The sequence below is a fragment of the Stegostoma tigrinum genome, chromosome 20 (assembly GCF_030684315.1).
Source record: "Stegostoma tigrinum isolate sSteTig4 chromosome 20, sSteTig4.hap1, whole genome shotgun sequence".
Taxonomy (NCBI): Eukaryota; Metazoa; Chordata; class Chondrichthyes; order Orectolobiformes; family Stegostomatidae; genus Stegostoma; species Stegostoma tigrinum.
This window is the reverse complement of record NC_081373.1, coordinates 43,285,567-43,308,762: the sequence shown is the minus strand read 5'-3', so window position 1 is coordinate 43,308,762 and position 23,196 is coordinate 43,285,567. Positions and strand designations below refer to the sequence as shown.

Genomic DNA, 23,196 nt, shown 5'->3' with positions numbered 1-23,196 from the left:
AGTTACGCGGGGACGCCATCAAAGTCAGTCCTCCAATGAGCGAGACATGAGTCTCCACTGAGACGTTCGGCTGTGCGCCGCTCTTGGACGTGCGTGACATCGTTGGCATCTCCATGGAGCGGGCGGCACGTGTGCTTCTGGTTCGGTAGCGTTGACAGTTTCCCTCCCTCCCAGCCCCGGCCTGGCCGAGAGGCTCCTGTTAGACCTCAGCGCTGGGCCGTAAGGAGCCGGAGGAAAGCCGCGGGCGAACTGACTGCCGTTGTTTGAGAGTTTGGAATCCGTTCGATCGAGGAGAGTCGGTAGATCATGGGGCCGGTAAGTGGGTGGAGGCCGGTGCCGGGGTCTGGGCCTGCAGCTCGGCCAGGGCCGCGAAAGGGGCGGAGTCCCCCATGCAAAACGACAGCGAGTTTGGGGAATGCGTGGCTGCTTATTGGGTTTAACGGGCTCCTGCTGAGACTTGACCCGCACATAGACGTTTGAAAGTTGCCGTGTCCCAGCCAACACTCCCGGCTAATTTTCTAAATTAATTGCACGTTAAGATTTGTCGAACTATATTCCCGGAGGTCCTCTCAATTTGCGAATACTTGATGAACAGGCTTGCACCAGAAAATGACCTTTATTCACTAGAGTTGATTTATTTTTTCATGTATCAATCCTTTCGCAAGTTTAACATAGATAACACAGCGTGCAGCTGGAGGAACACCACAGGCTCGGCAGCACGAGAGGAGCCGGAAAGCTGACGTTTCGGGTCGGGAAGGGCCACAGTTGGCCCTTGGGAAAAGGCCCGACCCGAAACGTCAGCTTTCCGGCTCCTCTCGTGCTGCCGAGCCTGTGGTGTTCCTCCAGCTGCACGCTGTTATTTCTGACTCCAACGTCGGCAGTTCTTACTATCTCTGTCACGTTTACCATACCTTGTGACAGAGTTATAGCATCAACTTGTTAGTATGTCATCGCATCGTAAACATCGCTTCTTCGAATTATCTATCTGATCATAATTGTATTTTTAAATATTGTTTTTCGTCATAAAAACAAATCAGATTTCATCGACAAATAATGATTAATATGTTATTGTGCTAATTTTTTTTCAGTAGTTGCTTTATGCAGTTTTTGCTGTGTAGTGATTGTAGGAGCTGCTGTTTCTGTACTCTCCATGTTGCTGCTTGGCCTATGCAGCTGAAACTGAGAGGAGTGCTTCTTTCAAAGCAGCAAAAAAACTCTACCTCATGAATCTCAGTGGATTCATGGAATCATGTGGAATGACTACAACACCAAATGGTGTTTTTTTTGGGCTGGTCATGTTCACTACGGCAATTCCCCAACTGCTATTCACCCATCTTCTCCAAGTGTCCCTGTAATTCTTCATTTTTAGTTAATAATCCAGTTTCCTTTTGAATGCCATGATTGAATCTCCACTTTCAAGTGAAGCATTCCAGATTCTAAACACTTGCAATCCAAAAACGATTTCTTCATGTCACCATTGCTTCTCTTCCTAAATGTATTACATCTGTATCCTGTTGTTCCTGAATCCTCTGTCAATGCATAGTTTCTCTCTATTTTCTTTGCCTACACCGTGCATGATTTCCAACACCTTTATCAAACTTCCTCTTGACCGTCTACTCCCACAGGAGAATGACTCCAACTTCCGTCACTTAAGAATTAAAGTTCCTTATATCTGGAACCATTCGGTGATTTTTTTTATTTCTTTGTCTACTCTCTCTAATGCCTTCACTTCCTTATTGAAGTATCGTGCCCAGAAATGGATGCAGTTAAGGCAAAATTTTTTTTATTCGTTTATCTTAATTTCCTAGCTCTTTTTTTTCCCCACTCATTCATGAGATGAGAGCCATCACTAGCTAGGCAGCATTTATTGCCCATCCCTAATTGCCCAGAGGACAGTTAAGAATCAACCGCATTGCTGTGGGACTGGAGTCGCATGTAGGCCAGACCAGGTAAGCATGACAGTTTCCTTCCTTAAAGGTCGTTAGTGAACCTGATGGGTTCTTCCAACAATGGATTCACTGATCATCATTAAATTCTTAATTCCAGATATTTATTGAATTCAAATTTCACCATCTGCTAAGGTGGGATTTGAACCTGGGTACCCAGAACATTACCCATACCCTCTCTGATGAAGGGTCTAGGCCCGAAACGTCAGCTTTTGTGCTCCTGAGATGCTGCTTGGCCTGCTGTGTTCATCCAGCCTCACATTTTGTGGACTTGGATTCTCCAGCATCTGCAGTTCCCATTATCTCTCTCTCTACCCAGAACATTATCTGGGTCTCTGGATTAACAGTGCAGCAATAATACCGTGAGGCCATTGACCCCACCCCCGCACCTTGTACTTTATGCTCCTATTAATAAAAGACAGGATGTCTAGCCCTGCCACCTTCACTGATTTACGCACATATACAACCAGGTCTCTCTGCTCGTGCGACTAGTTACCACCTCTGGTCACTAGGATTTGCATGTATTTGGAAAGGCAAGCACTGATGAGGGCAGAGCAGTGGATGTGATCTGTGTGGACTTCAGTGAGGCATTCGACAAGGTTTCTCATGGTAGACTGGTTAGCAAGGTTAGATCACAAAGAATACAGGGAGAACTAGCCATGTGGAGACAGAACTGGCTCGAAGGTAGGAGACAGAGGGTGCTAGTGGATGGTTTCCTTTCAGACTGGAGGCCTATGACCACTAGTGTGCCACAAGGATCGGTGTTGGGTTCACTGCTTTTTGTTATTTATATAAATAATTTGGATGTGAACATACGAGGTACAATTAGTAAGTGGGTAGTGAAGAAGGCACAACTGGACCTTGATCAGATTGTCCAGTGGGCCGAGGAGTGGCAAGTGGAGTTTAATTTAAATAAATGTAAGGTGCTGTATTTTGGAAAGGGAATTGAGGGCAGGATTTATACGCTTAATGGTAATGTCCTCGGGAGTGCTGTCAAACAAAGAGATCTCAGGGTGCAGGTTCATAGTTCCTTGACAGTGGAGTCGCAGGTAGATAGGATAGTGAAGAAGGCATGAGGTATGCTTGCCTTTAGTGGTCAGTGCATTGAGCATAGGAGTTCAGAGGTCATGTTATGGGGCAGTACAACATGTCGGTTAGGCCACTTTTGGAATACTGTGTGCACTTCTGGTCTCCTTGCTACAGAAAGGATGTTATGAAACTTGAAAGGGTTCAGAAAAGATTTACAAAGATGTAGCCAGGTTTGAAGGATTTGAGCTGTAGGAAAAGGCCGAATAGGCTGAGGTTATTTTCCCTCAAGTGTTAGAGGTTTATAGAATCATGAGGGGCATGGATAGGGTAAATAGACAAGATCTTTTCCCCAAGGTGGAGGGAAATCCAAAACTAGAGGGCATAGTTTTAAGATGAGAGGGATAAGATTTAAAAGGGGACCTAAGGGGAACCTTTTCCATGCAGAGGTTGGTGGAATGATCTGTAGAGGAGGCTGGTACAATTGCAACATTTAAAAGGCATCTGGATGATAATATGAATAGGAAGGGTTTAGAGGGATATGGGCCAAACGCCGGAATATGGGACTAGATTCATTTAGGAAACCAGTTGGACTGAAGGGTCTGTTTCCATGTGGTACATCTCTATGACTGTAAGTGCAGCCAAAAATCGCCAATTTTCTTCACTCTAGTTCACATAAATGTACTGTAATCTAGTTTAGACTTTTATTACTTACCCATTACATGAAACCACCTGCCACCTTAATGTTTTCTAAGATAACAAGGTGTAGAGCTGGATGAACACAGCAGGCAGCATCAGAGGAGCAGGAAAGCTGATGTCTCAGGTCTGGACCCTTCTTCAGAAATTGGGCAGGGGAAGGAGATTATGAAATAAATAGGGAGAGAGGGGGAGGCGGATAGAAGATGGATAAGGGAGAAGATAGGTGGAGAGGAGACAGACAGGTCAAAGAGGCAGGGATGGAGCCAGTAAAGCTGAATGTAGGTGGGGAGTTTGAGGGGGATAGGCTAGTCCAGGGAGGACAGACAGGTCAAGGAGGCGGGTTGAGGCTGGTAGGTAGGAGATGGGGGTGGGGCTTTACATGGGAGGAAGGACAGGTTAGGGAGGTGGGACAGGCTGGGCTGGTTTTGGGATGCACTCGGAGAATGGGAGATTTTGAAGCTTGTGAAGTCCACAATGATACCATTGGGCTGCAGGATTCCCAAGCGAAATATGAGTTTGCTGTTCCTGCAACCTTCGGATGGCATCATTGTGGCGCTGCAGGAGGCCCAGGATGGACATGTCATCTAAGGAGTAGGAATGGGTGTTGAAATGGTTTGCGACTGGGAGGTGCCGTTGTTTGTTGCGAACCGAGTGTCGGTGTTCCACAAAGGTGCTCCCTGTCTGTCCGTATTTGACTCTTGGTGTATCGTGGTATTCTGATTAACATTTCAACATATTGTCAAATGGATAATTAAAGCTGGAACAATGCTATTGTGTTGCATGCATTAATTTTAGTGTCTTTCTTTGTTAATTGCCTGAAGTTTGCTTGGGATGTTTCCACGTTGTTAATATACACAAATAAGAGTATTCGTGTGGAGTTGGCAGTTATTCGATCTCAGCAGGCATCAGTCAAACACAATGTAATGTCAGACAGCACCCAGCAGGAGTCTCTGAGCACTGATTATAAACATGAAATCTGGCTCATTTTCTCTGTGTGCATCAAGCACTGTAAAGCAGGTGTATCATTGCATTTCCTGCAATATGTCAACCGCACAAGACAGAATTTTTTCTGATCTGTTTGATAACTGACTGAGTAAGCTTGCTAAGACATTTAGAAGGTATGTCTCATTTATAGTCTTGGATGTTAACATCTGTCTTCTGTTTCAGAGAAAAAATACAAAGAGAGTTCCAAATTTCCGAAAGCTTTTGAAGACTAGCAATGTGAAGCTCGCAAATAAATTGAAGAATAAGCAATACAAACAGCAAAGTGTGGCAAAGAAATATAAGAAAGAGCAGAAGCAACTACGACAAGCTGCTCGAGATGTTTCAGCTAAAGTAGCAAAACCGTTGGATCAATTGAAAAGGAAAAGACCAGGCAAGTTTTATTGCCTCATGTCGACTTGAAGGCAGGGAAACATTCTACCTGCAGTTACTTTGTTTGTTTTGTAAGTTTCACAGAGATCACATCTCATTCTTCGAAGCTCTAGAAAATTCAGGAAATGATAGCCTAATTTCTTCACTAGATAGTCTCGAAAGTAACAAGTCCAGTGAATCTTCATTGTTCTCAATCTATGGCAATAATATCCTGAGATAAGGAGACCAAAACTGCACAAACTTCTGGAGGTTTAGTCAACTAAGCTGTTTTACGATTGAAGCTTGACTTTATTATTTACAGCTGAGTTAAAATCCTGTCTTAATTACTGATTAAACAGGGTTTTACTGCTTATTTGGCGATATTATTCCATGATTCTGTATACTTATTCATTTAAAAAAGCATACATAGAACAACTGTTATCTCTGTTCATTTGAATCAAATAGGCATGTTTGTTTAAACTTATTAGTTTATTTCAGTTGAGGATTAAATTCAATCAGATCATGTTATATATTAGGGACAGTAACATTTTGCCTTGTTGTGACAGCCCTGTTGTTAATTCTTTATCATAAAGTGATTGCTTTGCAAAGCAAATTGCCAAAAATTAACTTATACAAATCCATGCATAAGAGGAGTTATTAGAGGTTTATTTTTTAAATATTACATATTGACATTCTTTTAACAGATTTATAGCTCTGTGAAAGTTGAACTAATTTAACATGAGTTCAGTGAATAGAATTAAAATGAATTTTGTACTTTGATATAATCATCCTATCATACAGTAGGGAAGAGGCCTTTCAGCCCATGAGTCTGTATTGCCAAAAATATACTACAACCACATTAATCCCACTTTCCTGCACTGGGTCCATAGCCTCGAATGGGCTTCCATGTACTTTTTAAGGTTGTGAAGTTTCCTGCCTCAACCACCCTCCTGGGTAGTACATTCCAAACCTCCAGCACCCTCTGCGTGAAAATATTTTTCTTCAAATCCCCTCTGAACCTCCTGACAATTAAAATTATGCCTCCTTGTTATTGACCCTTTGCCTAAGGGAACAGTTGCTTTCTGTTCGCCCTGTCTGTGCCTGTTATAATCTTACACACCTCTGTTAGGTTCCCCCCACTTCAATCATCCCTGCTTCAAAGAAGTAGCCTGAGCTTATCCAATCTCTCTTAATGATGTGGTTGGTTGGCCTGCTGAGCTAGTTCGTTGTTCCTCAGACATTTCATTACCCTGGTGGGTAACATCATCAGTGCAGCCTCTGATGAAGCGTTGTTGTGTTTTCTCGCCTGTTATTTAATGGCCGCCAATAATCACATAGAGCTTGACCCCATATACACTCCATTGCCAAGGAAAACTGGAAGTGAGGTAATCCAGTTCAACAGACACCAGAGTTTAAATAACAGGCAGGAAGACACAACAGCACTTCATTGGAGGCTGCACTGATGGTGTAACCCAGCAGGGTAATGAAACATCTGAGGATCTACGAACCAGCTCAGCCAACTACGTCAACCAGAACTGCTCACAGTACTCCAGCTGTGGCCTCACTAAACTCCTGTACAGATTGAACACGACTCCTCTGCTCCTACAATCTATTCCACGATTGATAGAGCAAGCATCCATATGCCTTCTTAACCACCCTATAAACCTGTCTTGCCACTTTCAGGGATCTGTGTTTGGGGGCGGCACAGTGGCTCAGTGGTTAGCACTGCAGCCTCACAGTGCCAGGGACCCGGGTTCTATTCCCGCCTCGGGCGACTGTCTGTCTGTGTGGAGTTTGCACATTCTCCCCGTGTCTGCTTGGGTTTCCTCCGGGTGCTCCGGTTTCCTCCCACAATCCAAAGATGTGCAGGCTAGGTGGGTGGACCATGCTAAATTGCCTGTAGTGTTCGGGGGTGTGTGGGCTATAGGGGGATGGGTCTGGGTGGGATGCTTCAAGGGGCAGTGTGGACTTGTTGGGCCGAAAGGCCTGTTTACACACTGTAGGAAATCTAATCTAAACTCTCCACTACAAGCTGGTAAGGATGTGACCTCCCTCTGACAAAGCCATGCTGACTGACCCTGATCAAACCTTGCCTCTCTAAATGGAGACCAATTTTCTTCTTTACTATTTTCTCAAATTCCCTCTCCCAATAAAAACTGAAAGAACTGTGAATGCCGTAAATCAGAAAAAAATAACTCGTTGGAATAGCTGAGCAGGTTTGGCAGAGTCTGTGAAGAGAAATCAGAGTTCATGTTTTGAGTTGAGTGACCCTTCCTCAGAACTGATAGTGGTTAGGAAAATTTCGCTTTATATGCAGAAGATAGGGTGAGCCGAGGGGGTCAGGTGACCTCCGAGACCTCTGTTGTTCTGATTCCTTTGTCCCTATTATATGTATATCTTTTCCTTTTTATCCAATCATGACTATTCCTACATGCCCTTGGTTGTCTGGGCTTGTTGCTCCTACATTTCACCCTCTTCTACCTTTCTGAATGCCTCCTACTGCTCTGCTTTAGATTTTCCCTCCAGTAGCTGTTCTTAGTCTATGTTGGCCAGATCCTACTTTAATAAAATTTGCCTTTCCCCAGTCTAAAACACTTTTTGGCAGACAATCTTTCTCCTTTTTCCATGATAAATGCAAAAGATACAGTTGTGATTGCGATCACTGAAATGTTCCTCCACTATCAGCTCAAACACATGTTCAGCTTCATCCCCAACAATTAGATGCAGCACTGCACTGCCCCTGTGTGACCATATACATGTTGGTGTAGTAAGCTCTCCTGTACACATTTCAATAAATATGCTATCACTAAACCCTTTATACTGTGATTATCACAGTTAATATTGGGGTAGTTGAAATGCCCTAATATAATTTAAATAGGGAAATCCCCGGCAATTATAGACCGGTAAGTCTCACGTCTGTCGTCTGCAAGGTGTTAGAAAGGATTCTGAGGGATAAGATTTATGACCATCTGGAAGAGCATGGCTTGATCAAATACAGTCAACACGGCTTTGTGAGGGGTAGGTCATGCCTTACAAACCTTATCGAGTTTTTTTGAGGATGTGACTAGTAAGGTTGATGAGGGTCAAGCTGTGGATGTGGTGTATATGGACTTCAGTAAGGCATTTGATAAGGTTCCCCATGGAAGGCTCATTCAGAAGGTCAGGAGGAATGGGATACAGGGGAACTTAGCTGCTTGGATACAGAATTGGCTGGCCAACAGAAGACAGCGAGTGGTAGTAGAAGGAAAATATTCTGCCTGGAAGTCAGTGGTGAGTGGGGTTCCACAGGGCTCTGTCCTTGGGCCTCTACTGTTTGTAATTTTTATTAATGACTTGGACGAGGGAATTGAAGGATGGGTCAGCAAGTTTGCAGACGACACAAAGGTCGGAGGTGTCGTTGACAGTGTAGAGGGCTGTTGTAGGCTGCAGCGGGACATTGACAGGATGCAGAGATGGGCTGAGAGGTGGCAGATGGAGTTCAACCTGGATAAATGCGAGGTGATGCATTTTGGAAGGTCGAATTTGAAAGCTGAGTACAGGATTAAGGATAGGATTCTTGGCAGCGTGGAGGAACAGAGGGATCTTGGTGTGCAGATACATAGATCCCTTAAAATGGCCACCCAAGTGGACAGGGTTGTTAAGAAAGCATATGGTGTTTTGGCTTTCATTAACAGGGGGACTGAGTTTAAGAGTCGTGAGATCTTGTTGCAGCTCTATAAAACTTTGGTTAGACCGCACTTGGAATACTGCGTCCAGTTCTGGGCGCCCTATTATAGGAAAGATGTGGATGCTTTGGAGAGGGTTCAGAGGAGGTTTACCAGGATGCTGCCTGGACTGGAGGGCTTATCTTATGAAGAGAGGTTGACTGAGCTCGGTCTCTTTTCATTGGAGAAAAGGAGGAGGAGAGGGGACCTAATTGAGGTATACAAGATAATGAGAGGCATAGATAGAGTCGATAGCCAGAGACTATTTCCCAGGGCAGAAATGGCTAGCACGAGGGGTCATAGTTTTAAGCTGGTTGGTGGAAAGTATCGAGGGGATGTCAGAGGCAGGTTCTTTACGCAGAGAGTTGTGAGAGCATGGAATGCGTTGCCAGCAGCAGTTGTGGAAGCAAGGTCATTGGGGTCATTTAAGAGACTGCTGGACATGCATATGGTCACAGAAATTTGAGGGTGCATCCATGAGGATCAATGGTCGGCACAACATTGTGGGCTGAAGGGCCTGTTCTGTGCTGTACTGTTCTATGTTCTATGTTCTATAATTAACCTGTTATTGTCTTTACAAACCTTAGTGAATTGACTACATATTTGCTCCTCAATTGTCAGCTGACTGTTCGGGGGCCTATAACACACAACGCTGATACAGTTACTAATGTGTCTGGATTTTGAGAGCAGCATTGACGAAACATGACTTTTTGTTCAGTACGTTTACTGATGCCCAAAGACTTACAGTATTCTTCTGTGTGGCAACTTGCTGCATCAGGGAGCTGATCCAGTGTATTGCCTCTGCAGGAGATCTGTGGCATGTACAAACAAGACAAGCAGCAGCATGACTCTTTATACAATTACATTTTTTTTAAAAAGTGCTTCCTGAGCCACAGAATCTATGTTGAAAATAGAAATTAAAAGTTTTTGTTTCATTCAAAATAAGGTACAGCTGAAAGAAATAAAAATGGCATTAAGGGAGAGATGAAAGAAAAAAAAAATAACATTTCAAGAATACTCAACAGTTAAATTTTGACAGAATGATATGCCAAAGCTTGCTTAAAAATAAGGTTTAATTGCAAGAGAGTTGGTTTGGTAGTTATTAAGACCTATCGTGCTGTTTAAAAATTAATTTAACTGTTGAATCTGCAGCTCTAGCTTTTTTTAATCTCAGTGGATAAGTACAGTAACTTTGCTTAAATTTTAATGCCAAATTTATCAACAAGGTACTGATGGAGCAAAGTTTGTTGAAAAGATGGATAAATCGGACAGCAACTTCAGCATTGAACTATGTATGTATGGAGTCGGAAACTTGTCTGGAAGACTTGCACCATAACAACATTAGTTTCACCATTAGCTGTTAGCCTCACTATTACTACTGCATGATTTATACCACAGCCTTTTATGCATTGTTGCTGCAAAAAGTATGTTGTAGCTCTGCAAATTATTAACCTGTTTTGTTCACATATACAAATAGATGAAGAGGAGGAAGAAATAGAAGAAGATGTTCTTCCATTGGATATGCTGGATGATGATGACTTGGAATATATGCAAAGCATGGGACACAGGCCATTATTTCTCACCAGGGATCTTCATTCAAGGTAAGATTTGCTTAGTTTCCAAGTACTGCTGTATTGTAATGTCACGGTCCATTGGATGTTGATATGCACTAAACATCAAACCTCACTATTCCTGCAGTCACAACAGATGTCAAGATTTAATGAAAATTCTGTGAATTCCAGTTTGCCTCTGACTTATTGCCACTCTGGGTAAAAGCAAAGTACACCCGAGTTCATTCAGTAGCAATATAAATAAACAACTTTTTGTAACACACTTAATTTTAACAAGAACAGTAAAATAACAGGATTTCTAATTTATGCAACTTTACCCTTTTCAATATTTACACACACACACACACACACACACACACACACTACAAGAGGAGGGAAAAAAAAGTCAGAATACAGTTCTGAATCGCCATTCTAAACTCACAAAAGAGATGAGTTGGCTCTACAGTCTTTTGATTTTTCGATGACTTCTTGATGTTACTTGGACAGCAGTTGTCAGTTTTTAGTTCATTTGTTGCTTGGTTGAACCCAAGTTCTTTTCCTGTTGTGTTTAATATTCTTCATCTGAGTGACTCTGACTCTGACTCTGAAGGTAATTTTCCCTGTTCTTTTAACATAGAGTTGGAGAAGGCAGTTATTCAGATCCAGGAAACACAGATGTTGATGCTGCAAGCATCTGGACCTTATGTTTCACTCCCCTCAGAATGCGTGTTAAATTGCACTGTGGTCAATCAGAGGCCTGTTATCTATGCTGAGCTTTCCTGAGCCCAAAACAAATGGTACCAATTAAAAAGCCAATCAAAACACTGTATCTGGCATTGGTGCCCTGAATGGACATATGTGGCTTTTTATCCCCAAAAGTAGCATTATTGCATGTGCATTAGTTAGCTCCAGTTGTTTTTCCAAAGCTGCCAGTAGCAACCTATACATTGTCCCTTGAAAAGCAGTGACCTTTCTTCACATTTTCAGCCCTCATAGTCCAAAACACAAAAATGTGAAAATATTTTGTCTATTCTCCACAAATGCTGATGTCTTTTTGATGTAATTATTTGTCATATTTCAGTGAACCGATCCATGCGAAAAAACGAAAGAATGAAAATAAGGTGGAAAAATATGAGAAGGTGCCAAGACATTTACAGATGGAACCTGAAAAAGAGCTTATCCACCTATTGCCTATCAAAGACAAAAGGGGTATAATTCCTCAATCAGTAGAGAAGCCAAGTAAGAAAATACTATGTTTATTTCTGCTCCTAGATAGTGCAAAACAGGCTAAATAAAATTATCTCTGGTAGATATAATACCCATGTAACTCTTGATTCCTAAATGAGTTACCATAAGTAATCCTTTCCCAAAGGAATTAAATTCATGTTGTATTATGCAGTTTAGCTGAAACATTGCAGTAGACTTCAAATTAATGCAAATAAGTAGTCTCTCTTAAGATGTAACAGGACATTGTATTTTTTGATAATAAGCAACTTCTGGTAAACAGCCTTTAAGGGCTACAAGATGGGTTAGCAATTGAAGCATGCTTTATTAGTGATTTGGTTTTTATTTTAATTGGATTTGTGTTAATGAAGTGTTGCAGTTTACGGGCTCAACAAATATTTATCACAAGATAAAAGTTGCTGACTTTCCCAAATGCCTTTATAATTTCAGTACTTGTATTGCAATCATATCAGTACGTACTTTTTAATATACTCAACTGCTGTGCCTACTGCATCGTTGTTACTAACTGTTAATATACTTTCTCTAGTCCTAATGGATGAACAAGAAGAAGAAATGACTGAGGAAAATCTGCAGCCAGAAGAAAGTAAGGAAATAATTTTAGTACATATTAAAAAAGTTTGGTATATGTAAAATATCACATTTGAACTTCACACATGTGAAATGTGCATCACATTGGCAATTGTTTAACTTGTACCATATTCTTAAATAGCAAGAGATTACTGTGAAGATTTGTCACAATGCAAACATCAGCTCATTTTTATATTACATATATTAGTCAAGCGTTTCTACTTTGTGAGCAATTGGCAATCTGGGCCTAAATTATTGTCAAAAATATGATTGGTTATTAGTGTTCCCCTCAAACGAATGTGCAGATGAGCAAAATGTGCTCTTCCAAGTACCAGTGTATTAGGCAGCATTTTAGAACATGCTTTAATTGGGCACATTTTGTGTGAAAGAATATCCCCAGCCATATTTTGAATTGATTTTGATTTGATTTATTTTTGTCACATGTATCGAAATAGTGAAAAGTATTGTTTTGTGTGCTATCGAGACAAATCAAACCTCACATAATTACATCAAGGTAAAAGAACAGAATGCAGAATGTAGTGATACAGTTACAGAGAAGGTTTACAGAATGATCAACTTGAATATATGAGAGGTCTGTTCATAAATCTGATAACAGCAGGGAAGAAGCTGTTCATAAATCTGTTGGTAAATTTGTATTTAGGAGCTGCAGTATGATGCAGTTTTACTAATACAGATTTATGGGTTTATTTAAAAAAAAAACATTTTTAACCTGTGTGTACTCCACCATCTGAGTGACCATAGAGTTATACAGCAAAGAGTCCGACTCTTTCGCACTGACCAGATATCCTGAACAGATCTAGCCCACTTTGCCAGCATTTGGCCCAAATCCCTCTGAAACCCTTCTTATTCATGTACTCATCCAGATGCCTTTTAAATGTTGTAATTGTACCTGCCTGCTCCACCACCTTTGGCAGCTCATTCTTTACATGCAATACTCTCTACGTGAAAAGGTTGCCCCTCGGGTCCTTTTGAAATCTTTTCCCCTCTCAACTTAAATAAGCAAAGCCAGTCAGAACTGCTTGCTTACTAGTTATGCTTAAGTACAGTATTCTGTTTCTAAGTATTTTAAAAATAAAAGTTTAATTTTCAAGGTAGCTATTAGCGATCTTGTACCAAACATACTGCTTAATTTTAAGCAGTACTTCACGGGCCTGCAGACTTGTACAATTTTTGCTGAATTGCACTTGAAATAACAATGCAACCTAGTGACAATTCCAGATCCAAACACTGAAAGAGAGAAGATTACATCTTGTATATTATGAAATATTTCACATGTAATTAATTTTAAAATGTGTTATTTTGTTGGCAGGCGCAGCAACCTTTCTTGCAGACAGATCTATCCCCTAACAGTAACATGCGAAATGACTTGTTAAGCTTCTGTTTGGTAATATCAGTTGATAAATGGTGGCATGAGGCCTCCTAATTTTTAACAATATACAAAATCTTTGAACTTCATGAAACCAGCATTTCAAGCAGCTTTTCAGTTTGTTTTGTTGTATGAAGTTGCCAAAGTAGAGCTTCTTGAAAGGAGAAAGTGCCTACACAATTGTGGTTATTTTAAATGTTTGTAAGAAATGTACACAAATTTCCTTGTAATCAAGGTTGTGATTGTCAATAATATGCTTAGATTATGGATCCAAGTGGTTCTCTTTCATTTCCAAAAGGTAGGTTTGATTCCTGCTCAAGATTGACTATTGAAAATTATTTCTTGTTGCAAATCTTGAATAAAATAAAAGACAGTTCCAAAGAAAAATCTGAGCAAATTTAAATTCGTTATCTTAATATATTTTATGACAATATTAAAGAATTTGCTGATTACTTGCTTGGAAAGATTACCATAGATTTTTTTTAAATCATGCAGGAGAAGAAATGTTTTCTTTAAAGGAGCCTCATCAAAAGTTGACCATGGAAGAGTTGCTACTGATGAGGAGACAGACGTTACAAGAGAAGAAGATCCACATAGCTACTTTGGCATCATCCATCTTGACTGAACCAGACAACAATGTAAGAACTTAGATTGGTGTAGAAAAATATCTTAAACTGCACCAGATAAGATTTAAATTTAAAATTAGATTAATTGTCACATGTATGTAAAAACAGTGAAGTGTTTTTTCACGTGTTACATGCAATGTGTCGATATGCTCCGCCATCTTGAAACAATGAATATAATGCAAGATCTTACTAAAATAGAGTTTGTCTTCCTCTCTTCTTGTTCCTCCTCTGCTGCTTTTCTAGTTACTTTTTGACATCAGCCAGAGTCTCTGAAACAATCTTCTGGGACTCTGTAATGGACTATGCTGCTGCCACTCCTGCGACCTCTGCATCTAAGCTAGAGCTATGGGCCTGGGGTGCACGGGTTCCGTACCTCCTTTTCCCAAAATGATGCTGTTCCCGACGCTGCCACCGGTCCAATGTCCTTCCCTTCCACTGATATCTCTGCTCCTTCAGTTGCCGGGTCCTAGCAGCAGACTGGAACCTGAGCTCAACCTAGGGGAGTCACCCTGGGACATGCTGTTCACTTGCTGGGAGAGCCCACACAGGGTGGATCTGTATCCAGCTTGTCCTGGAGTTGCTGTAGTAATAATTGTGTCTGAGAAACTGAAGGACTGGAGTATTTTGGGTAGCCTCAGTGTAACTCAGTTTCTATAAATTTAAGTAATTATTGATTTGACTTTAGTACTTTTGATGGCTTTGTAAAGTGGATTGAATTTGCTCTGCCGTGATCCTCTGCAAGAATTTACTGGCATTTAGGACAATGAGCCCAATGGAAGTGGTGTTACAAAATTAGGTATTTTTTGTTATTCATGCAGAACACCTTAGCAGCAAGCCTCTCATTGCACAGGCTAACTAACTTGTATGTATAAATGTCACAATTTTCACTTTTTCTTTGAAACTGCATCAGTTATTTGAAAGCTAATCAAAAATGGAATTAATTAAATATATTTCAAAGATTTAAATACATTTTAGTACGTTTCAGTTCTTAGCCTCATGTAAAATTTGCTCTGTCAACTTGAAGACCTTCTAAGTAGAGGTTAAAGTTATACGTAGAGATCAGGGCCAGGCTCAAGAAAAAAGTTAATTGTTTGTATAGCAACACGTATAGAACCTTCTATTTATCACGTCTTTCTGTTCTCGACTGCAAATGGAAACATCAGAGTGCATTTAGTGCCTGCTCGCTTGGCATGTTTAATCATAATAGCTGTCGCTGTACCACACTTGCAACCTCATCTCACTTCCATCATTTCTGTGTGGTTTGTGACGATAGTAGGATTGGTGACATAGTGGCAACAGCCTTCATCATCTCAGTGGTGATCCTGTTCATTCAAGCTGCTGATCCTGATTATTTGGCAGTCCAGAGCAGGGCTTTCTTCCAGATGGCCTTAATCTTAAGGGAAGGCCCACTACAGCCCAGTTAAGGATGACATATGATATGGCAGGCCTTTGTTAAGAGGTGTCACCAAGCTCTTGCTAATTCCGCAACAACGTTCATCTTTTTCTTGTCGTCTTGCTTCTCCTCTGCTGCTCCTCCAGTCATTGCTTGACATCAGCCAGAGTCTCTGATTAGAAATCTGTCATCTCTATCAAATTCTTCTGTCCGCTCCTATAAAAACCCTTTATAATTTTAAAGACCTCTGTGAGGTTAGCCTTCAGCCTTCTCCTTTCTAGACCAGAAGAGCCCCAGCCTGGTCAAGCTTGGATTCTTTCCTGAAATGTATAATCTCTCAGTTCCAATATCGTTCCAAGAACTTTACTCTGACCTTTCTCCAGTTCCCCCATCTCATTTCTGTGATATGAATGTCAGAACTCTTCCTAGAGCTCAAAGTGGTAGTGCACCCAAGGCTGTTTACATGCTGAGGATAAATTCTTTGTTTTCATTCACGACTCGGCCACCATTTATTCCTCATCCCTCGTTGTCCTGTAGAAGATGGCATGTGAGCTGCATTGTTGGAACACTGGAGCCTTTGGGGTGTAGGGATGTACACAGTGCTTTTAGGAACAAATTCCTGCATTTTGATCAGTAACAGTGAAGGAATGATGTTATAGTTCCAAGCCAGGAGAGAGTGCACCTTGGAGGGTTACATGCAAGTGGTGGTGTTCCCATGCATGTACTACCTTCCGGATGGTGGACGGAATGAATTTGGAAGGTGCTATTAAAGGAGCCTCGGGGAGTTACTGTAGTACATCTTGTAGATGGTACACATTGCTGCCATTATATGTCAACAGCAAGGGGAAATTGTTAAAGATGGTGGGTGGGGTGCCATTTAAGTGGGCTGTTTTGTCTTGAATGATGCCAAGCTTTGAGTCTTGTTGGAGCTGTACCTATCCAGGCAATTGAAGACAATTCCATTATTCTCCTGACTTGTGCCTTACAGACGGTAGATATGTATGGGGTGTCAGAAAGTGAGTTATCTGTTGCGGAACAGGACGGCACAGTAGATCAGTGGTTAGCACTGCTGCCTCACAGTGCTAGGGATCTGGGTTCAATTCCGGCCCTGGGTGACTGCATGGAGTTTGCACATTCTCCTAGGGTCTGCGTGGGTTTCCTCTGGGTGCTCCAGTTTCCTCCCACAGTCCAAAGACATGCAAGTTGGGTGGATTAGCCATGGAAAATAAAGGGATAGGGTAGGGTGATGAGTCTGCGTGAGATGCTCTTTGGAGAGTCAGTGTGAACCTGTTGGGCCAAATGGTCTGTTTCCACACTGTAGGGATTCTATTTGGGGGCTTGTGTTTGGGGCGGCACGGTGGCTCAGTGGTTAGCACTGCAGTCTCACAGCACCAGGGACCCAGGTTCGATTCCAGCCTCAGGCAACTGTCTGTTTGGAGTTTGCACATTCTCCCCATGTCTGCATGGGTTTCCTCCGGGTGCTCCGGTTTCCTCCCCCAGCCCAAAGATGTGCAGGCTAGGTGGATTGGCCTTGCTAAATTGCCCGTAGTCTTCTGGGGGGTGTGGGTTATAGGGGGATGGGTCTGGGTGGGACGCTCCAAAGGGCAGTGTGGACTTGTTGGGCCAAAGGGCCTGTTTCCACACTTTAGGGAATCTGATCTAATCTAATCTAATTCCAGGCCTATAGTCTGCTTTTATCGCTTAGAATTTATATGTCTGGCCCAGTACAATTTCTGATCAGTGATTAGCAAGTATATTGATAATGAGGTTTCAGTGTTAGTCACGCCTTTGAACCTTAAAGAGCAGTGCATATGTTCTGTCTTGTTGGAAATGGTCATTGCCTGAGACAAATGTTATTCATGGCCATATCACTAAAAGTAGCAACTTGGATTAATGTATAAAATATTTATTTTTTAATGTATATTATATACATATTTTATATGTGTGGGTGTACCCTTAAATTTATTTGCACTTTTTAGGCATTTATTTTCAAATATTATTCTTTTTACTAAAACCTGCCAACTCTCAGTTAGCTATGCAAAAGGTAATTTGCTAATTATGCATGGATGTTAATATATGTATTTCTGCTTTTTGATGCAGTTCTTCTCTCTTCACTGCACTCATGAATTTGATGTCCTCCATTAATGTTCAAATTGTACCTCAGATTCCCTGGTCCAAATCCCCCCTGTAAGTACTGAGTATCAGTGGTCCCAACACTGATTCAGAACATCACTTCTCACCCATTGCCAATCTGAGTAACTACCATTTAACTCCTACTCTCTCTCGTCCTGTTTTGTAGCCAGATTGTTATGGCTTTAGCCCCCATCTCCTCGTGCTGTGACATTTAATCATGATTTCACTCTGCGGAACCATAATCATAAGCTTAGGGTATTTTAAATATCTTGTGTCTGCTACGTTGCCTTCAACAGTCCTTTCATTACTTAAAGAATTCAATAAGGTTGTTTAAGCTTGAGCTGATTATACTTGTTATAGTCCAAGTTTCTAACTATCTCTCTGTTATTTTCCTGAGTAAGAATTTCATTATTTTTCATACAACTGACATTGACCTAATTGATTTGTAGCTCTTCCCTTTTCATTTATAGTGTCACATTAACTGTGCAGGAAACTCGTATGATCATCAAAGTCTACAACACAGAGAAAGGTCCTTTTGCCCTTTGAATCATCACGGGTCAAAAATAACCACCTAACGTTCTAATCCCATTTACTAGCCTGTAGCCTTGCATGACTTGACCTTATAAATGTACATTTAAGTGCTGCTGAGTTGTTATAAAGATTTCTGCCTCTACCACCCTTATAGGCGGTGAGTTCCAGATTCCCATCACATTCTGGATGAAAAAAATCTTTATCCCCTCTAAACCTCTTGCCCTTTACCTTAAATCTGTGCCCCCGATCATTGACCCCTCCACCAAGGGGAAAATTTCCTTCCTGTTTATATCGCACTTTTGTTCATCTCAATTATGCCCCCCCCCCCCCCAATTCAGTCTCCTCTGCTCCAAGGAAAACAAGCCAGTCTATCCAGTATCTCTTCATAATCAAAACCCATTAGCCCAGGCAACATCCTCTTTAAACCCCATTGTACATCACTGTTGTAATGTAGATTATAGAACTGCGTACACAGCTGTAGCTGTGGCCTAAGCAACATTTTCTGCAGTTCTAACAGAACCTCTTTGCTGTTGACTATATTAGCCAAGGCATAGAGCTTAAATATCCCGTATGCCTGTTTGACGATTTTATCCACCTGCCCTGCTACCTTAAGGGATTGGTGGATGTGCACATCTAGATCCCTCTGCTCCTCAGTTCTTCCCGGGGTCCTACTGTTAATCATGTATTTGCGTGCTTTGTTTGGCCTGCCCAAGGGCATCACTTCTCACTTATCCGAAATGAATTCCATTGAATTGCATTTACCACTGATCAGCCTATCTGACCAGCCCATTTATATCCTCCTGTGACCTAAGGCTACCTTTGTCATAGTTTACCACCTCCCAAATTTTTGTATCATCTGTGAACTTCCTGATCAACCCTTGTACGTTTCAAATCTAAATCATTTATATATACCACAAATAGCAAGGGTCCCAACACTGATCCCTTAAAAAAAAACCCACTGGTTACAGGCCAGTTACAAAAACACACCTCAGCGGTTACTTTTGCAGGTTCCTGCCATTTGGACAATTCTGAATCCAAATAGCCAAATTTCCTTGGATCCCTTGGACTCATACCATTGCTATCGTTCTCCCATGTGGGACCTTATTAAAAGCCTTGCTGAAGTCAAGTAGATTGCATAAAAATGCATTGCCTTCATCTATGCACCTGTTCACCTCTTTGAAAAATTCATTCAAGTTGGTCAGGCTTCACCTATCCTTAATAAAGCCTTTTGACTGTTCTTCATTTATCTCTGCCTTTCCAAGTGCACATTAATTCTGTCCCTCAGAATTGCTTCGATTAGTTTTCTACCACTTTTACTAAACAGTTTCCTGGTTTATCCCCGTCTCCCTTCTTGAATAACAGCACCACGCTCTCTGTCCTCCAGTCCTCTGGCACCTACCTTGTGCCAGAGAGGAATTGAACGTTATTGCCACTGCCTGCCTATTTCCTCCTGTGACAATATTTTGGCTTTAATAGGTTTGTTTTGACCTCTTTCTTTTTGAAGAGAGGTTTTGAACTATTGTTGGTGAGCTGTCTGTTCAAAGCCAATAAAGTATATACCTTGAGGCCTAGGGTTTTTATAAAGTTAGAACAATATAAGCAGCATGAATGGAAGGAGTAAGGTTCCCACAGAACCAGGGTTTTTAGTTTAGCTTTCAGCAGTTGTTGGGGTTTTGAAGTTGGCTGTGGAAGTTTGCTCTCTTGCTCGCTCTCTCTCTCTCTTGCTCTCTTTCTATCTCTTTTTCTCTGTCTCTCACTCTCGCTCTCTCTACCAGAATTTTCTCTCTGTGGCAGCTAAAAGCTTGGGTTCCCTTGCTGCTGCTAGAATCACATGTAAGATGTTCTGTTGTACTGACTTGGACTTTGCCTTTGCCAAGGGTGTGTTTGTTACTATTTTGAACATATCTGTTTAGCTGTTAAATAATCTATTATTAATTTTTACTTTATTAGAAAACTTATACCAGTTCTTATTTCTTTTGTGTTTTAACTGCAGGTAAGAGTAAAGTGAGCTTTTTGCTAAAAGCTGTCAAGTGTGACTAGTTGATTCATATCTGGAACACTACCCTACACTTGCCTTTTAAATAAGATAGAAGTTAGGGTCTAAGCAATCTCCTTGATATATTTGCAGGGGCTTTGGTCTGGTCCATAACACTTTCTTCAAGTCTACTTGTACTATTCCTTCTTCTCATGATTATTATACATATTTGTAAGAATGCCTTTGCTAGTTCTCCTGTAACTGAAATATGTGCTTGTTGTCCGTTGTGATTTTATTAAATTCTGTACCTTTTCTGAGTTTTCTTTGTAACTTTTAAAAGTATGTGTATCTTGGAGCAATGTTTAATTTGAGAGATAAATCACAAATTAATCTAAAGACATTTTTCTATTCACAGATAAAAAAACTGAAGGAACTGCGTTCAATGCTCATGGAAAGAGATCCAAATGTTGCAGTAACAGTACAAAAACTGGTGATGGTATCTTTGTCGGAGGTCTTTAAAGACATCACGCCATGCTACAGAATACGGCCTCTCACCGAAGCAGAGAAAGCTACAAAGGTACTGCTAAATTTGGATTAAAAGTTCCAAATAGTGCAACATTATACAATTTACTTTGTTGTGATGGCTGCGCTGCTATAAATTAGCAGATATTGATTTATTCAATTAATTAATCGTGTATATAGAATTGTCATGTAGTTTGTATCATGTGTGTCTGAATATCAATGTATCATGCATGCTCGGTGTTGTGTTGTAATTGAATCTCATTTGCCAGAATTTCATTCCTGTTTAAAAAAAAGAACCAATTGGTGTAAACTAAACAAAGCTATGCCCCATAATATAACTTACACAAGTAGAACGTTCACTAATGGACAAACAGCAAGCAGAAAGAAACACTTTTTTTCCCAATGAAGATTAGCAAATCATTATCAATATAAAACTGAAAAGTTGGAGAGAGTAAACCACTGATGTGACTTAGGCATTTAAGAAGTTTTTTCAGCAACCATTTCGTTTTGTTACTTTTTAGCATTATTTTTTAAGTTAAGGCAGGTGTTGCAATGTGCAAAAATATTTCAGAAGTTTAAACATGTCACCCAAAAAACTTGATCTTTTTCAAAACCTGCCCAACATATTTGCTTCCTCAGAGGTTTTCTCTATCTCAGTTGATTTGTTTAAATTTTGCTCCTTTTTGGACATTTACTTCAGTCAGCCAGAGCCTTCCCTCCCAATGTTTTTAGGTCTATGCACATATGAAATTGTACATTTGAAATGCAGAATAGACTGAAAGGAAAAGCCGTTAATCATGGAAGCAGACCATTCGGCCCATAGAATTCACACTGACCCAAAGAGCACCCCACCCACACTCATCCTTGTAACTCTGCATTTCCCACAGCTAATCCACCTATCCTGCACCTCCCTAGATACTACGGGCAATTTAGCATGGCCAATCTCCTTACTTATGCATCCTTGGACTGTGGGAAGAAACTAGAGCACCTGGAGGAAACAAACGCAAGCATGGGGAAAATGTACAAACTCCACTCAGACAATAGCCAGAGACTGGAATTGAAGCCATGTTAACCACTGAGCACATTGCTGTCCTAATACCCAATTTAGCAAATTAAACAGAAAGTGATTAAGTTAAAATATAGCTAAAAGATGATTTGTGTGCTTCAGGTTAAATATGTGCTTTTTTTTCATAAATGACTGTAGTAGGTGTTCAGGCCTTTACTTCTGTCACTTGCTTGTACAGTTGTTTAAAATACCTGAAAAGAGCAGGAGTGGGCAATTCAGCCCCTCAAGCCTGCTCTGCTGTTTAATGCAATCATGATGATCTCATCTCAACCTCAACTCCACTTTGCCCGCTCCCATTGCCCTTTAATTTGTTGTTATTAAAAATCTATCTGTTCCTTAAACTTATTCCCTATCCCGGTGACCACAGATTCAACAGACTTTAATTCCTTTTAGAAAGGTAATTCTTCTTGCTGTCTGCTTTAAATTTGCCACCCTTAAGCCTAAAGCTGTTAGCTCTTGTTTAAAATGTATCCAGCTGACTTTAATGCTGGAGCTAGTGTGAGAGGGATAGGCATCTTTTCAAAGCAAATATGGAAAACCTGCCTGGCGTAAAATACAGTGTTAATGACTTAGGCCAGGAGACTTTAGGCTTCTCTTTGCCTGTGTTTGTGCAAATACACCCGTACTCCATGCTTGGGAATTTCAGGTTTGAAGTCAGACATAATCCTGCACCTGGGTTTCCCTGTTTATGTTATTAATATTTATAATTTGTTTTCTCATGCCCTAATTAATTCTTCTAGATACACTTCTGATCAGTATTCTATGAATAATGTTAATGGGGAGTTTATGCTTTATTCCATTTGGTGACATTCTTTTGTGAAGTTTTGCCGTATGTAAATTTAGAACCTAATTTTTTTTTATTTTCATGTCATAGCTCTAGCTGTAAAGTTCTTTAAACCCTTTGACTTCATGTTCATATTTGAGCAAATCATACTTGATACTTTGGCAAATGTACGAAATGATGCTTGTAACATCGATTTGATACTACATAAACTTTTACAAAGATTTAGAAATTTAATGAAATGCTATCAACAGCTTATTTAAGTATTTGGTTCCTAATTTAAGGGTTTCAAAATACTGCGCTGGTGGTGTTTGTGAAACAATGAATTTGCTCTTTCGCCATCTAGTGCTGCAATATTTGTAGTGAATGTAGACACTATGCAGCAATCACTAGAACCTTTTCTAGATTCGAATTGACTGTTTAGCATGTAGTTTTTTGTGAGACCAGCAAAAACTAATCTGGAGAAATGCTCTACAGTGTGAAATTGATTAACTGTATTGAAAGCTATGAATTAAATTTGCATAAATCTGATTGTAACTGCATGTATTCTACAGATATAAAATTCTTCCTGAACTCTAATTGAAATCTCTTCCAGGAAATTCAGGAACATTTCATAATACCTTGGTGTAGGCTTTTGATGGACTTTTTGTTTCAGTGGTATTTAAATTTGTAATGTCTGGGAAGCCACGTAT

The 23,196-nt window shown here is 40.7% G+C and overlaps 1 protein-coding gene across 3 annotated transcripts in view; it reads left to right on the top strand.

Moving 5' to 3' along the window:
* Window positions 1-103: 103 nt before the first annotated feature.
* noc3l (NOC3-like DNA replication regulator) overlaps window positions 104-23,196 on the top strand; it is an 87,806-nt gene continuing 64,713 nt past the window's right edge. For all 3 annotated transcript variants that reach the window (XM_048551441.2, XM_048551440.2, XM_059653137.1), the window contains exons 1-7: window positions 104-315; window positions 4,839-5,046; window positions 10,206-10,329; window positions 11,360-11,517; window positions 12,050-12,106; window positions 13,973-14,115; window positions 20,551-20,712. In XM_048551441.2, coding sequence (XP_048407398.2) covers window positions 307-315; window positions 4,839-5,046; window positions 10,206-10,329; window positions 11,360-11,517; window positions 12,050-12,106; window positions 13,973-14,115; window positions 20,551-20,712 — 861 coding nt within the window. In that variant the 5' untranslated portion in view covers window positions 104-306. The remainder of the gene's footprint in view (window positions 316-4,838; window positions 5,047-10,205; window positions 10,330-11,359; window positions 11,518-12,049; window positions 12,107-13,972; window positions 14,116-20,550; window positions 20,713-23,196) is intronic.